Source organism: Giraffa tippelskirchi, chromosome 10 (genome assembly GCF_054371585.1).
Source record: "Giraffa tippelskirchi isolate mGirTip1 chromosome 10, T2T-mGirTip1v1.2.pri, whole genome shotgun sequence".
Lineage (NCBI taxonomy): Eukaryota > Metazoa > Chordata > Mammalia > Artiodactyla > Giraffidae > Giraffa > Giraffa tippelskirchi.
This window is the reverse complement of record NC_137284.1, coordinates 156,853,321-156,866,506: the sequence shown is the minus strand read 5'-3', so window position 1 is coordinate 156,866,506 and position 13,186 is coordinate 156,853,321. Positions and strand designations below refer to the sequence as shown.

At 38.6% G+C, this 13,186-nt stretch overlaps 1 protein-coding gene across 2 annotated transcripts in view; it reads left to right on the top strand.

The window, feature by feature from the left end:
- Nucleotides 1-13,186, top strand: part of KMT2C (lysine methyltransferase 2C) — a 263,902-nt gene that overhangs the window by 134,454 nt on the left and 116,262 nt on the right. For both annotated transcript variants that reach the window (XM_081533535.1, XM_081533536.1), the window contains one exon: nucleotides 6,892-7,054. In XM_081533535.1, the coding sequence (XP_081389661.1) occupies nucleotides 6,892-7,054 (163 nt within the window). The remainder of the gene's footprint in view (nucleotides 1-6,891; nucleotides 7,055-13,186) is intronic.

Below are 13,186 nucleotides of genomic sequence, written 5' to 3'. Positions count from 1 at the left end.
CTGTTATCTGTTGCTGTATAAAAATTACCATAAGTTTAATGGTTTAAAACAGCACCCACTTGTAGATGAGAAGTTTGGACAGGCTCAACAGTGCTTTGTGTGCAGGATCCCACAGGGCTCAACTTAAGAGATCTGTCAGGCTGGGTGTTTATCCAGAGGTTTAGGAGGAATCCTCTTTTAAGCTCACTTAGCTCATGGGGGCAGAGTTCAGTTTTGTGCAGTCTTAGGACCAAGGTCCCCATTTCTTTCTTGGCCATTCACCTGGGGTTCCTTTCAGCTCCTCGGGGCACTCTCTGGTCTTAGTATGTGGCTTCTTTCATCTTCAGAGACATCATTGTGGTGCTGAAATCCTTCACTTGCTTTCAGTTTCTCTGACTTCCCTTTCTGCTACCAGGTAAAGAAAAATCGGTGCTTTTAAGGAATCATGTGATTAGACTGTGTGAGTGCATGCTAAGTCGCTTCAGTCGTGTCCAGCTCTGTGCTACCCTATGCACTGTAGCCTGCCAGGCTTCTCTGTCCATGGTATTTTCCAGGCCAGAATACTGGAATGAGTTGCCATTTCCTACTCCAGGGGATCTTCCTGACCCAGGGATCGAACCCACGTCTCTTGTGTCTCCTGCATTGGGAGGCGGGTTCTTTACCATAGTGCCACCTGGGAAGCCCTTGAATGTCATTTATCATCTTCTGAACACGGTAATAGGGTGGGTTTACTTCCTTAGATGGCTGGGTTTACTTCCTGAGATGTAATACGTCTCACGTATTACATGCCGATTCTTACTGGCTTAGTTCTGGTGTCTAGCTTTACTTACTTTTATTTGGTCTTGAGGTTTGCCTGTTTTGCCCATGCCGTGCGACATGTGGGATCTTACGTCCCTGACCAGGGATTGAGCACGTGCCTCCGTGGTGGAAGGGCAGAGTCCTAACCACTGGACTGCCAGGGAAGAACCCTGAGTTTTGCCTTTTTCAAGCTGTATTTTTTACTTCTGAGCTAAATTTGCCATATCTCGAGGATTTTGACATGTTTCTTATTTAATCACTTCAAAAATAATATATATATTCTTTTGATTTAAAGACCATCTGCTGCTATGGAAGGAAGTTTTCAATTTTTCTAGTGGATGGATAGATTTCAGGAGTTTATCCTTATATTGTGAATTTATAATTATTAATGTGTTAGGTTTAGGACATAACTGCTTTAAAAAACAAGCCCTAGGAAATACCTGATTTTTTGAATTGGTTGGATTTTATTATAGCCATATATGAAGGTGAAGGTGAAAGTCGCTCAGTCCTGTCTGACTCTTTGCGACCCCATGGACTGTAAAGTCCGTGGTATTCTCCAGGCAAGAATGCTGGAGTGGGTAGCCTTTCCCTTCTCCAGGGGATCTTCCCAACCCAGGGATTGAACCCAGGTCTCCTACATTACAGGCAGATTCTTTACCAGTTGGGTCACCAGGGAAGCCCCGATATTGTGAGTTAAAAAGAATTCTGTGTACATTTAAATAGATTGTATATTTCCCATTTTTGGATTTTGGAGATCTATTTATGTGTAAATTGGAATTAGATTTGACCATCATTAATAAATTATCTTGATTTCTGAGAGCTATGTTAAGTCTAGTCTATTTATATATTTCTGTTTAGTTTTACTCTTTTTTGTAAACAAATTTTTATTGTAGTATTAAAACTTTTTGTTTAAAGTTGAAGTTAGCTTTACTTATATATATCAAGGAAAGTCATTGGACATGTGAACTTTAATGACTTTATTCTTCTGTTGAGATTTTCACTCTAACATTAGACTCATTTAATGTGAACTTTATCTTTGCCCTGCTCACTGCTTTTTTATTTGAACCCTATTTTTATGATCAATAATTGCTATACTTGCTTTTGTTTTGATAGCAATTCTCTGCTGTTTTCCCCTAGCTCATTATCTTTGAATATCTTGTGTTACTGTGCCTCATTCACATTGTGTGTATATATATTTCTACACAGAAATAAAAGCTTTATGTGTATTTATATCTAAAGTGTGTATATAAAGTATCTTTTGCACATTTTGAAAGTTACTATTTTTTGGGTTTCCCTGGTGGCTCAGTGGTAGAGAATCCACCTGCCAATTTAGGAGACACAGGTTTGATCCCTGATCCGGAAAGATCCCACGTGCCTTGGAGCGACTGAGCTCGAGCACCACAGCTACCGAGCCTGTGGTCCAGAGCCCAGGAGCCCAGCGACTCAACAGCCCCTGCTCCACAGCCAGAGAAGCCCCCACGCCTCAACGAAGAGGAGCTTGCACTTTCCACAATGAGAGAAAAGCCGGGGCAGCAACCAAGACTCCGTACAGCCAAAAATAAATACATACAATTACTTTTTTAACAAGTTGCTATTTTTTAATAGGGGCTTTATCCTATTTACATTTATTATCTGGATTTTATGGTAATGTCGCAGGTATTAAAATTTTAGGTTCAAATAATTTTTTTTGTAGACTTTGGAAGATACTGCTGTTTGTTTTTGCATTTAGTATTGCCCCTGAAAAGCAATGACTGATTCTCCTTCCTTTGTAAATGCCTTGTTTTGTTTTTGGTGGGGCTACTAAACTTTTCCCTTTATCTTAAACATTTTGCCAGTATTTCTGGGTGTAAGACATCTTAATCGGAAGCTGCTCTTCGTTCAGGCAGGTGTTTTTTTATAGTGATACAGATATCAGTGGAACAGAAAAAAATTCGCTGTTGTCTTTCAGCTTCCTCATCTATTAAATGGAAAGTATGCTTAATCGGTGTTATCTCTGATGTTAGATATTATGATAAATTTTCTTCTAGAGTACTTTGTCTGACTATAATTGTTCTATTTTCTCTTCTGGTACTCTCTAATAGACATTGAACCATTCTGATCAGTTTCACATGTCTGTTTTATTTTTTTTTTCTTACTTTTCTGTCTTCATTTTTTTTATTACTGACTGCATTCTGGGGGAATCCTAGTTGACTAATAAGAAGAAAATTTGGAAAGGTTAAAAGCAGTTTTCTTCCTTAGAAGAAAAACTGTGACCAACCTAGACAGCATATTAAAAAAGCAGAGACATTATTTGCCAACAAAGGTCCATCTAGTCAAGGCTATGGTTTTTCCAGTAGTCATGTATGGATGTGGAGTTGGACTATAAAGAAAGCTGAGCGCCAAAAAATTGATGCTTTTGAACTGTGGTGTTGGAGAAGACTCTTGAGAGTCCCTTGAACTGCAAGGAGATACAACCAGTCCATCCTAAAGGAAGTCAGTCCTGAATATTCATTGGAAGGACTGATGCTGAAGCTGAAACTCCAACACTTGGACCACTTGATGCGAAGAACTGACTCACTGGAAAAAACCTTAATGCGGGGAAAGATTGAAGGCGGGAGGAGATGGGGACGACAGAGGATGAGATGGTTGGATGGCATCACCGACTCGATGGACATGAGTTTGAGCAAGTGCCAGGAGTTGGTGGTGAACAGGGAAGCCTGGCATGCTGCAGTCCGTGGGGTCGCAAAGAGCCGGACACGACTGAGTGACTGAACTGAACTGAAAAACAGTTTGGTGTGTTGAAAACTAGTAGGATTTGATACTTCTTAGAGCACATAGACAATTATAGCAGTTGATTTAGAATAAACACATGATAATTAATTGAACGAGCCTTGAAATATCTTGAAAATTTTTGTTAGTGCTTCATAATTCATATTTAATTTCTGAAATTTTGTTGATTGTGTTTTGTTGGGTAGTATAAATTTATTTGGGAAGAGCCTTCCTTATTTTTTAGTGAAATTAAAGTTTTGGAAGTTCCTCAGACTCTTTCTTACAGCTGAGTACTCTCTTGTAATATGAACTGTCATTGAGAGTTTTCTCTGGGATGTGTTCTTGGACAAATGTCAAAAGATAACACTTTTCTTTTTTTCTGCCCGTCTCCTTCTCTCTTTTTTTAATGATTAAAAAAGTAGAAAAAATTATTCAGGTATTTTAAATATTGATTCAAATAAATTGTTTAGTTGGAAAACCATTAAAGAGTTATTTATCTTACCTTCTTCTCACTAGATGTTAATTCACTTTGTAATTGTTTATAACTTGTTAGTTTATAATTTGTTTGATTTCTGACATGTGGTATATGAGGGTGCTGATGTTTAGAGAAGTTCCTTTTGGAAATTTATTCTTTGACATTTTCTACAATTTTACAGATGCATTTATTTGATTCAAAAAGATACAATACAGTCTATATAGAAAGTATATATTTTCTTTCAGTGCCAAATGTCTTTCATTAGCTGTGCTCTTATAACAGATGGGTTTGAAGGTTCAGTTAAATGCAGCTAGTATTTTATTTCCCTTCCTTTATTCCCTGATATCTTTATATGTAATTATAAATTGGTATGTTGGATACATTCCAGATCTTCAACATAGCAGTTTAGCTAATGTCATGTAATATTTTCCATTGCATATATGATTAAGAGAACATGTAGATGTTTCTAAAATGATACAGACAGTGGGAAAAGAATTAAATTATTTTGTTTCCTTATTGTGCAGTTAAATAAAAGTTATTATATTTTATTTGCCAAAATTATTTTTAGAGCACAAGGCTTCTGTACAACTTGCCATGTGCTATAAAAATAATGGAGATTCTAGATTTTAACAGTTTAGCAGACTTATTTTGTGATGTTAACGAATTAATAAAAGATTTTCAGTGGTTGACTGGATGTATACATCCACTTTCCTTCTTCAGCATTATCTTGGCCTTTCCAGCGTGACTCAAGGATACTCAGATTACCTAGATACCATATGTGTCTTTAATTCTGGGTTCTGTTAATATAACTAACATGTTTAGATACCATGGGAGAGTATGACATAAAAATATATTAGTTTGCAGGAAGGGCAAGCGGAGAAAAAATATATATATATATTTAGTTTGGAAAAAGCCGATTATTATACTTTATTTCTTCAGTTTTTTTAAATGCAGTAATATCTTTGGATACGAAAGGACAGCTGAAATGTGTGTTAGTCTCTGAACTTGAGGCCATTATATAAAAGTTAAATGTCACAAACATAGCTAGTGTTTGAGTTATTTGGGCTTCCCAGGTGACTCAGTGGTAAAGAATCTGACTGCCAGTGCTGGAGATGGGGTTCAATCCCTGGTTCTAGATCCCCTAGAGTAGGAAACGGCAACCCAGTCTAGAGTTCTTGCCTGGAAAATTCTATTTAAAGAGGAGCCTGGTCGGCTCTTGTCCAAGGGGTCTCAAAGAGTAGGACATCCTGAGCCACTGAGTGTGCATGCGTAGGTTACTTAGAAGCTGCGGTGATCTTGTTGGCTGCAGCCAAACTGTGGAGAAAACACACCAAGAGGCTGTCAGCTTTCTTGCATTCGTTTAATGTAGTGGATTGATGGTTATGAGCAGGAGTTGGATGGCATGTGATATCTTATGTAGACTGACGTGCAAGACATTGAAATTATTTATAATTTAAATGCTATTGTATTCTCTGATTGACTAGCAGAATATAGAATCAGTATATTAGCATGTGAAGATATCCATGGTAATGTTAGCAATTTTACCCTGTTACATGAGGCTCAGTTTTACCATATATTGTTCTATTTGGCTTCAGTTATTTCAGCTCTGCAATTACTAAAAATGTAGTTCATTTAGTGTACATAAATATGAACATCAGTTTATTAGTGCCTTTCTATGTCAGGCAGTATTCATGGTGCTAAGAATACAAAGATAGTACAATCTGCTTGCTCTTCTCAAGGATCTTGGACCAAGGTGAAAAAAGACTGATAAGCAATTACCATGCAATAGCATAAATGCTGAAACAGAAGCATATGGCAGCTAAGCATCTCCTGCATGCAGAGGGAGATTTTATACTGTGTGATGCAGGCCACCCAGCAGACTCCTGATGCCCAAAGTGGGCTTGGGAGGGTAAGGAAGTTTATTGATTATTCTTAAGGAAAGCTGAGTAAGTACGTTGGCACAGTGGATAATCATACTGACTTCTTAACACATTTCAGGTGCCCTATACTTCCTCTGCTGTTTGTTTGAGACATTTCTTTGATTTTACCACTTGCAAGAGAGTAGAGGCAGATTGCAGTGGGGAAAGCAGAAAGTCAGAAGACTTAATTTTTCTTCACATCTCCAACTTTTTAAGGAAACTTGAAACTGCTGCAGTGAAGTGTGTGAATGTGTGTGCATGCCTTGAGCAGTGTAGCTGCCGCTCACTAACCTCCTCTCTGGTGCACTGATTTACTTCATACTGACTGGTGTGTGCTCATACTCAGTTGTGTCCGACTCTTGCAACCCCATGGACTGTATCCTGCCAGGCTCCTCTGTCCATGGGATTTTTCAGGCAAGAATACTGGAGCAGATTGCCATTTCTTTCTCCTGGGGATCTTCCCAACCCACAGATGGAGCCTATGACTCTTATGTCTTCTACATTGGCAGGGATTCTTGACTATTCACGCCACCTGAGAAACTCCATATTGATTTTTAGGCAGGGTGAAAACGGTAAGAGGTTTTGTAACTAGTTTTTCTCTGTTTTATCTGCTTATTGATGGGGTTTAATCACCTGTTGAAAATAACCCCCAACTAGAAAACTACCCTTTTAGCTATATTATTAATTTTTTAAAGAATGGTAGTTGTATGTTTTTGACAAAGTCAGTAGAAAAAAGTGAAATGCTGACTTTCTAAACTTGATGGAAGGATGAACATACATTATACCAAGCACTGAATGGAGACCTTACATTTTACCATTTTCACTGATTGTTTATTTAGTATTTATTTTGCAGGGTTCAGATTATTTCACTAGTAATGTACAGGGACTTCTGAAAATCTTCCTTGCCCCACATTTGAATGTTGCTTTTCTGTGTTTTTTAAGGAGGTTTCTTTATGCTTTGCTCCCTTCCAGCGATGTGCATTTTGTAAGCACCTTGGAGCCACTATCAAATGCTGTGAAGAGAAATGCACCCAGATGTACCATTATCCTTGTGCTGCTGGAGCCGGCACGTTTCAGGATCTCAGTCACTTCTTCCTTCTTTGTCCAGAACACATTGACCAAGCTCCTGAGAGATGTAAGTTTACTGCAGATATATCTAAAAACACTTACTGATGTAGTTACTTAACAGGTGTTGTAAGTTCCCTAAGTGTTACTCTGCTTGTGGTAAAAGGTAGTATCATCTAAAACTGAGAGAGGTCTTCAGAAGAGATCCTTGGGGGGTGGGGGGAGCGAGGAGCCGAGGGAGAAATCTGTTATCAACAGTATTGTTGATGGTATATCCAAAAAGTTATTTGCTTGAAAACTCAAAGACAGTTTGCATGTTTGTTTTTTTTTTATTCTTATTTTAAGAATCTAACTACCGTATGCAAATAGATTTGCTGAGTATATGGTATTTTAATATGTACTATAAAGTACTAATAGGTCATTTAAAAAATTAAAATGTCTTTAATTCAATGTCTTTTACACTACAAAAGAAAAACAAAAACTCCCTAGTTGGAAATTTGGAAGATGGTTCACTCAGGTGTTATTTCAGGATGTATGTTGATAGGATCACCAAAACACTTTGGAGAATCTTGGAAAATGTATGGTCCTGATATTCTGGTAGTGCTTCTTCTTGATTCATCTATATTGGTTATGGTTATCTATTACCCTTAGTTGTCTTTTTTTCCCTTTCTTTTCCAAACAGTATTTTATAATTAAGTGAAAAGGTTTAAGTGTTTTAAATTTATGTTATACAGAAAATTATAGCTCTTTCCTATCCCTTTCATTAAATAGAGATCTTACTTGTTTCTTAGTATATGGATTTCCAGTGAGTATGCATGTTTTGGGATCTTTTTTCCCCTAGTAAATTGAATTTCCAGTCTGCTTGTGAAATTTCTATAATTCAGTCTTTTTTTTTTTTTTTTTATGTCATCTCTTAATTATCTGTTAGCTTTTACCTGTTTCTTAGAATGTCGATAAAGGCTTTTTCCCTATCTTTTCCAGCTTTGTGAAACATAAATACAGCTACCTCAGGCTTAAACTAATCTCAAACACAGTTAGACTTCATAATCATTATTTTTTCTTTCTTCAGTACCATAATTTTATCTTTAGTTATTTTGTGTCTACATGTATAATCATATTGCCCTTAATCCCTGTACAGACATAAATTATAGGGAAGGCAGACTGAAATGTCAGATTGTATTTAGGCTAATAAGGAATTTAAAGTTTTAAACATGTCTTGGATTATACACTGTTTCATCTGGGAGAAAAAGAACATTCATGCACAGCTACTATTATCGGTGTTGTTTATTTTAAGACCTCAGGAAGTGAATTATGTCACTTAAGTACACAGACTGTGATGCCAGTCATCCGAGTTGATTATATTCTGGGTGTTACAACACACTTTTCCAATTGAATAAAACAATTGTGGGTGTGTTTGAGAATTTTTATTTAGCCTTTTGTACATGGTCATGATTTAGATTGCACTAAACAACAGGCAAATTTTTCTATGACTGTGGTTCCAACACAAGAAAGTTTGTTACTTATGGACAGTACTACTTTCTCTTGCAGACTATGTTCACATATATACATTTATATGTTAGGAATCATAAAATGTTTTGTAAAATAATGAAATGTAAGAACTGAGGTGAGATGATTTGCTGTCAGTTAACCATGCATAGTTCCTGCTGCCAACATAAAACTAAAAAGATACTCTGAAATTGTTGGTGCCTTCCCTTGTCCCAGAGTAGACTTACAGCGACTCAAGGTAAGAAGAGAATTTGGCCAATGAGAAGAGAGAATAGGGAGAGGATGGATGGGAAGGTCACGGTGAGATCGACTCCCAGAGGAAGTGCACTTCTTAGGCCTGAGCCACACGGCCGGCTGCAGAACTCCCTAGCAGTCAGTGTGAGGAGGCGTGAGCAGTTGCCTGATTTGTAGTAATAAGAATTCACTGAGACCGTGTGTACACGCTACAGGGCAGTGAAAATTTGTCTCACAGCAACTTAAATAGATCCCACAGGGCAGTTTGTTGTAACAGCCCTCAATATAAGTCAGTGGTGTAAAACCAAAGCCCAATTGAGCAAATTCTATTCCTTGGGGATCTTAAACAGTGCAGCCTAAAGACAGCTTTCTGACTCTTTGTTTCAATGTAGGGATGTAAAGAATATTGCCAATAGACTATTTTGCAAGAATATACAGACGAGGTAATAGTCTTATAAAATCTTTCATTTGTATTTTTAGTTGTCTGTCACAGCATGAAGCACTTTTTATGTTTTAAAAATGGGGATATCTTAAATGACAGTGTCATTATTGATGATTAAATGACAATCAGTGAAAGTCATATAGCCTTGTACCATATACATGTGTATATATATGAATTACTGTACTAAAAGGTAGTTCTTTCAGCTCTTATCTAAGGGTCCAGTTATGGGTCTGCACCAAGTGTAATACTTGGTATTGCTGGCCAAGCTCAGAGCTGTGCGCAGTGGTAGTGAACTGAGTTAGTAGTATGATCGATATCTTTTTTATGAAAGTTGAGAAATCTAGAAAAAACATGGACCTCAAAAAAAAAAAATTCCAGCAAAGAGAGCATCTGTGAGCAGGACCGAGCCTTTCATCAGAAAATAATTTTGGGTGGTGCGTCCTAGAGACAGGCTGATCAGGACTGTCACCTTACTTTCATGCTGATGCCAGTGTCCACTAGCCTAGCCTGGAAATTTTACACTAAATATCCACCTAGGAGACACAGCCACATATTCTTCCTGGGTAGTATTCTGCCCCTCAGAGAAGCCTAAATGGCAGAGAGCCAGCCGTGCAAGATCAGAGGAGAGAATTTTCCAGGCAGAGCGAACAACTAGTGTGCAGGCCACGTGGCATGAACTTGGCGTGATTGTGGGGTAGGCAGGAGTCAGTGTGCTGGAGCTTGGTGTCTGCCAGGTGCATAGTGGAGAGCACGTGCAGGTGAACGCAGGCCTTGTGAACAAGGGAAGGCGTTTGGATGTATGCTGTCTGCCGTGAGAAGTCTTGCGGGGTCTGAACCTGGGAACCATGCATCTCAAGCCACTCTCCCTCCCCCAGTGTGTTTACTCAGCTGTAGCTTCTTCTACTTCATTTTAACTCCCTAGCTAATACCTTGTTAGCTGTGTCTCTCTTGACACGAAGTGCTGCAGCTTTTCTGTTCCCTTATATCTGTCAGCCCAGTGACCTTTCTTTCTTACCTACCTGCCTGCTGTGTGGGCATCCCTCTCTGGACAGCATCCATGGTTTGGTTTTTCTTTCTGGAGATTCCATATTGAGAGGCAAATCACCCTGCAGTGTCCTACCAGTGATGGAAACCTAGATCATAGAAGTTGTAACGTCGATGGAAGTAAGAAAGCTGTGCTGGTTTAGTCCTTTTTAAATTGACTGATGATAATTTCACTTCTGTTGTTCTTTCTTCCTATGTGCTATCTAGGCTCTCTTAAGCTGTGGTCTCCCCTTCCAATTTGACCATGTTTAGAGATCCATGATAAGCCCCTATGTAATTTAGGCTCCATTTTTTTGTCTTTTCCTCCATTTCTTCTCTCGTCACCTGGCTGTCACTTAGGCAGTGACATGTCCAAAGCTTGTCCTTCTGTTTCTCTCCGTCTTTTCTTGCTCCCCCTACGTCATTTAGCTCCTTCACGCCGTGCCTGTGCTGGCACTTCTTCTACTTTTGACCATTCTACTTTTGTGCGTACTCGGATATTCTTTGCCTTCTTTGCCCTTCCAGTGGGCATCAACATCTTTGGAGAGAGAGTGACCTGGATTTTACTCCTGTCCTTCCTTAAGTTGTCTTTAGCTTTAGTCTACTCCGTCTGTTTTGCTTTCCCAACTGCTTAAAGAAAATGTTCACTTAGTCATTTGATTATTGCTTCAAACTTAATGCCTCTGTGACTTTCAGACATACATGTATGTATAAGTACATATTCTTACGTCTGACATGACCCACTATCCAGTAGTGTCTTCTTATGCATGACCTTCAAAAGGCTGTTTAATATTTCTACATATTTCTGTATATTCTCACAGGTTAAACAAGTGGTTGGAACCAACTTTTTTCTATTATTATTTGTATATAATGCTTAATAGTTCTTTTATGCTGAATATAATCATGTGGATTTTTTTTTGGTCCAATTTATTACATTAGGCATACTAATCAAGCAACATAACTATTGTCATCAAGGAATTGGTGGAAAATGTCATAGAATAAAAAGTAATCCCTGCCACAGTGATGCACACAATTATCTTGTTATAGAATGAGCTTTGCTATATAAAACAGGGCTGTGCAATAGAAATATATGAGCAATATATGTTGTTTTAATTTTTCCAATAGTTATGTTAAATTTTTTTATTTGAAATTAATCTTAACAATACATATTTAATCCAATATATCCAAAATGTTAATATGTCAACTTGTAATCAATAAAATTTTGAGCTATTCATAGTAATATTTTTTCCTGTTAATCTTTGGAATTGAGTCTTTTATGTAAAGCACATGTCAGTTTGGACTAATAACATTTCCATCGCCCAGTTAGCTACATGTGACTGGTAGCTCCCAGGCAGGTTGAAGTCGCAGAGTAGCAAACTCTAGAAGTTTCACAAGATGAACTGAGTATCTGATAGAGTCCAGTATTTGCCACAATTTCTGTACGTTCTGAGGGTAAGAAAAATCAAAGGTTTTTAAATGTGCTTGAATGAGTTAAATATGGCACTCTCTTGCCATTTCTATAAAAATGAATTAATACATGTAATTTCCTTTTTAAAAGTAATGCTTCCTTTTAAATATTTTATAATTAACTGGATTATGTAACAATTTCTTCTAAGCTTACGGGGAAAGAGATAGTCAACAACCAAACGGGCATTTAGGTGAGGTGACGTTAGATAGTCAGGGTTTATGTCTGAGCAGGAGTTTTAAGGGCCTCTTTGAAACGGGCTCGCAGTGCAGCATGGGAACATGGTTACAGGCCGAAGAAACAGGCTGCGTACGGCCTCACAAGAGCGAGCAGTCTGCTGTGTTGGGTTCTGTGCACAGCAGACTGCTTGATCTAACCAGGAATAGTGAGTGTTCTGAGATTCAGTTGGAAAAGGAGATAAGGCTCCCCTTCCTTTTTTTTTCTTTTTTGCCTCAAACTAGAAACTTTTGGGTTTTTTAAGGTGAGAAAGGAGGTATTGATAAAGTTTTAATTTAGGCAGGGCATAACAGTCATAGAAAATTGCTCTGGATGTGTGGGGTGATTAGGGAGAAGGTCAGAACCCTAGGCAAACGTTCCAGTCAGTGGGTAACTGCAGTTATTAATACCAAAACAGAGTGTGATGAACTGAGCTGTACAGATAGATGGAAGAGGGGTATATAGAAAGTTTACTAAATAAGAAGTGGTGTCCATTTGGGTATGTTGGGTCAGGGATGAGTTTAGGGTCAGCAGTGACACTAATGCTTCTTTACCCAGCAGGTTGAGAAAGAAGGGAGAGGTTTAGGTTTTAATAATAAGTTTTGTGCTAGAGGTGTAGAGATTGGGTGTTTTTAGAACATGTGGCTATTGAAGTCTGGAAAGACTTGAAAATAACATTTGAGAGTTAGATAGAAGTTTGGGGCTAGTGATCGAGTTCTTGGAATTACGGTGTTTTTATGGTGTAGAAGTTGATGTGATTACAAAGAAAAAACCATGGGGGATTAGGAAAGGAGGAAGAGAATGGAATCCTGGGAGCCTCCAGCATTTGGAGGTCTTGTGGAGCTACAGAAGGAGCACAGGGGTTGAGACGGAGGCGTGAGGAGCCTCAGGAGTTATCAGGAGAAAGCGGCCATCCTAGAACTCAAGGTAGGACACTTCAGCGTGAGTGAAATGCCGGCTGTCAGTGCTGCGACACGGCAAGAAAGGTAAGGCCCGAGAAGTTACAGGAGCTTCGGATGAGTGGTGGGTGAGCAGCCACCAGGCCCAGCTTACATCCAGAGACAGCACAGGGCCTGTCTGTGCACTGCCCCCACACTACAGGTTTTGGTTTTTTTTTTAACCATTCTGAAAGGACTCTATAAACAAGAGGTCTGTATGCCAAAGACTTCTACAGCCCACAAGACCAGCTGGCAACTAACTCCAGGTATAAGGAAAAGGAATAGATCATTAACTGTTTCTAGACTGGGGGAAAGGCAGGCACGTAGGAAGCACTTGAAGCCAGAGAGGACTGACCAGACCTTCAGAAAGCAGAAGGA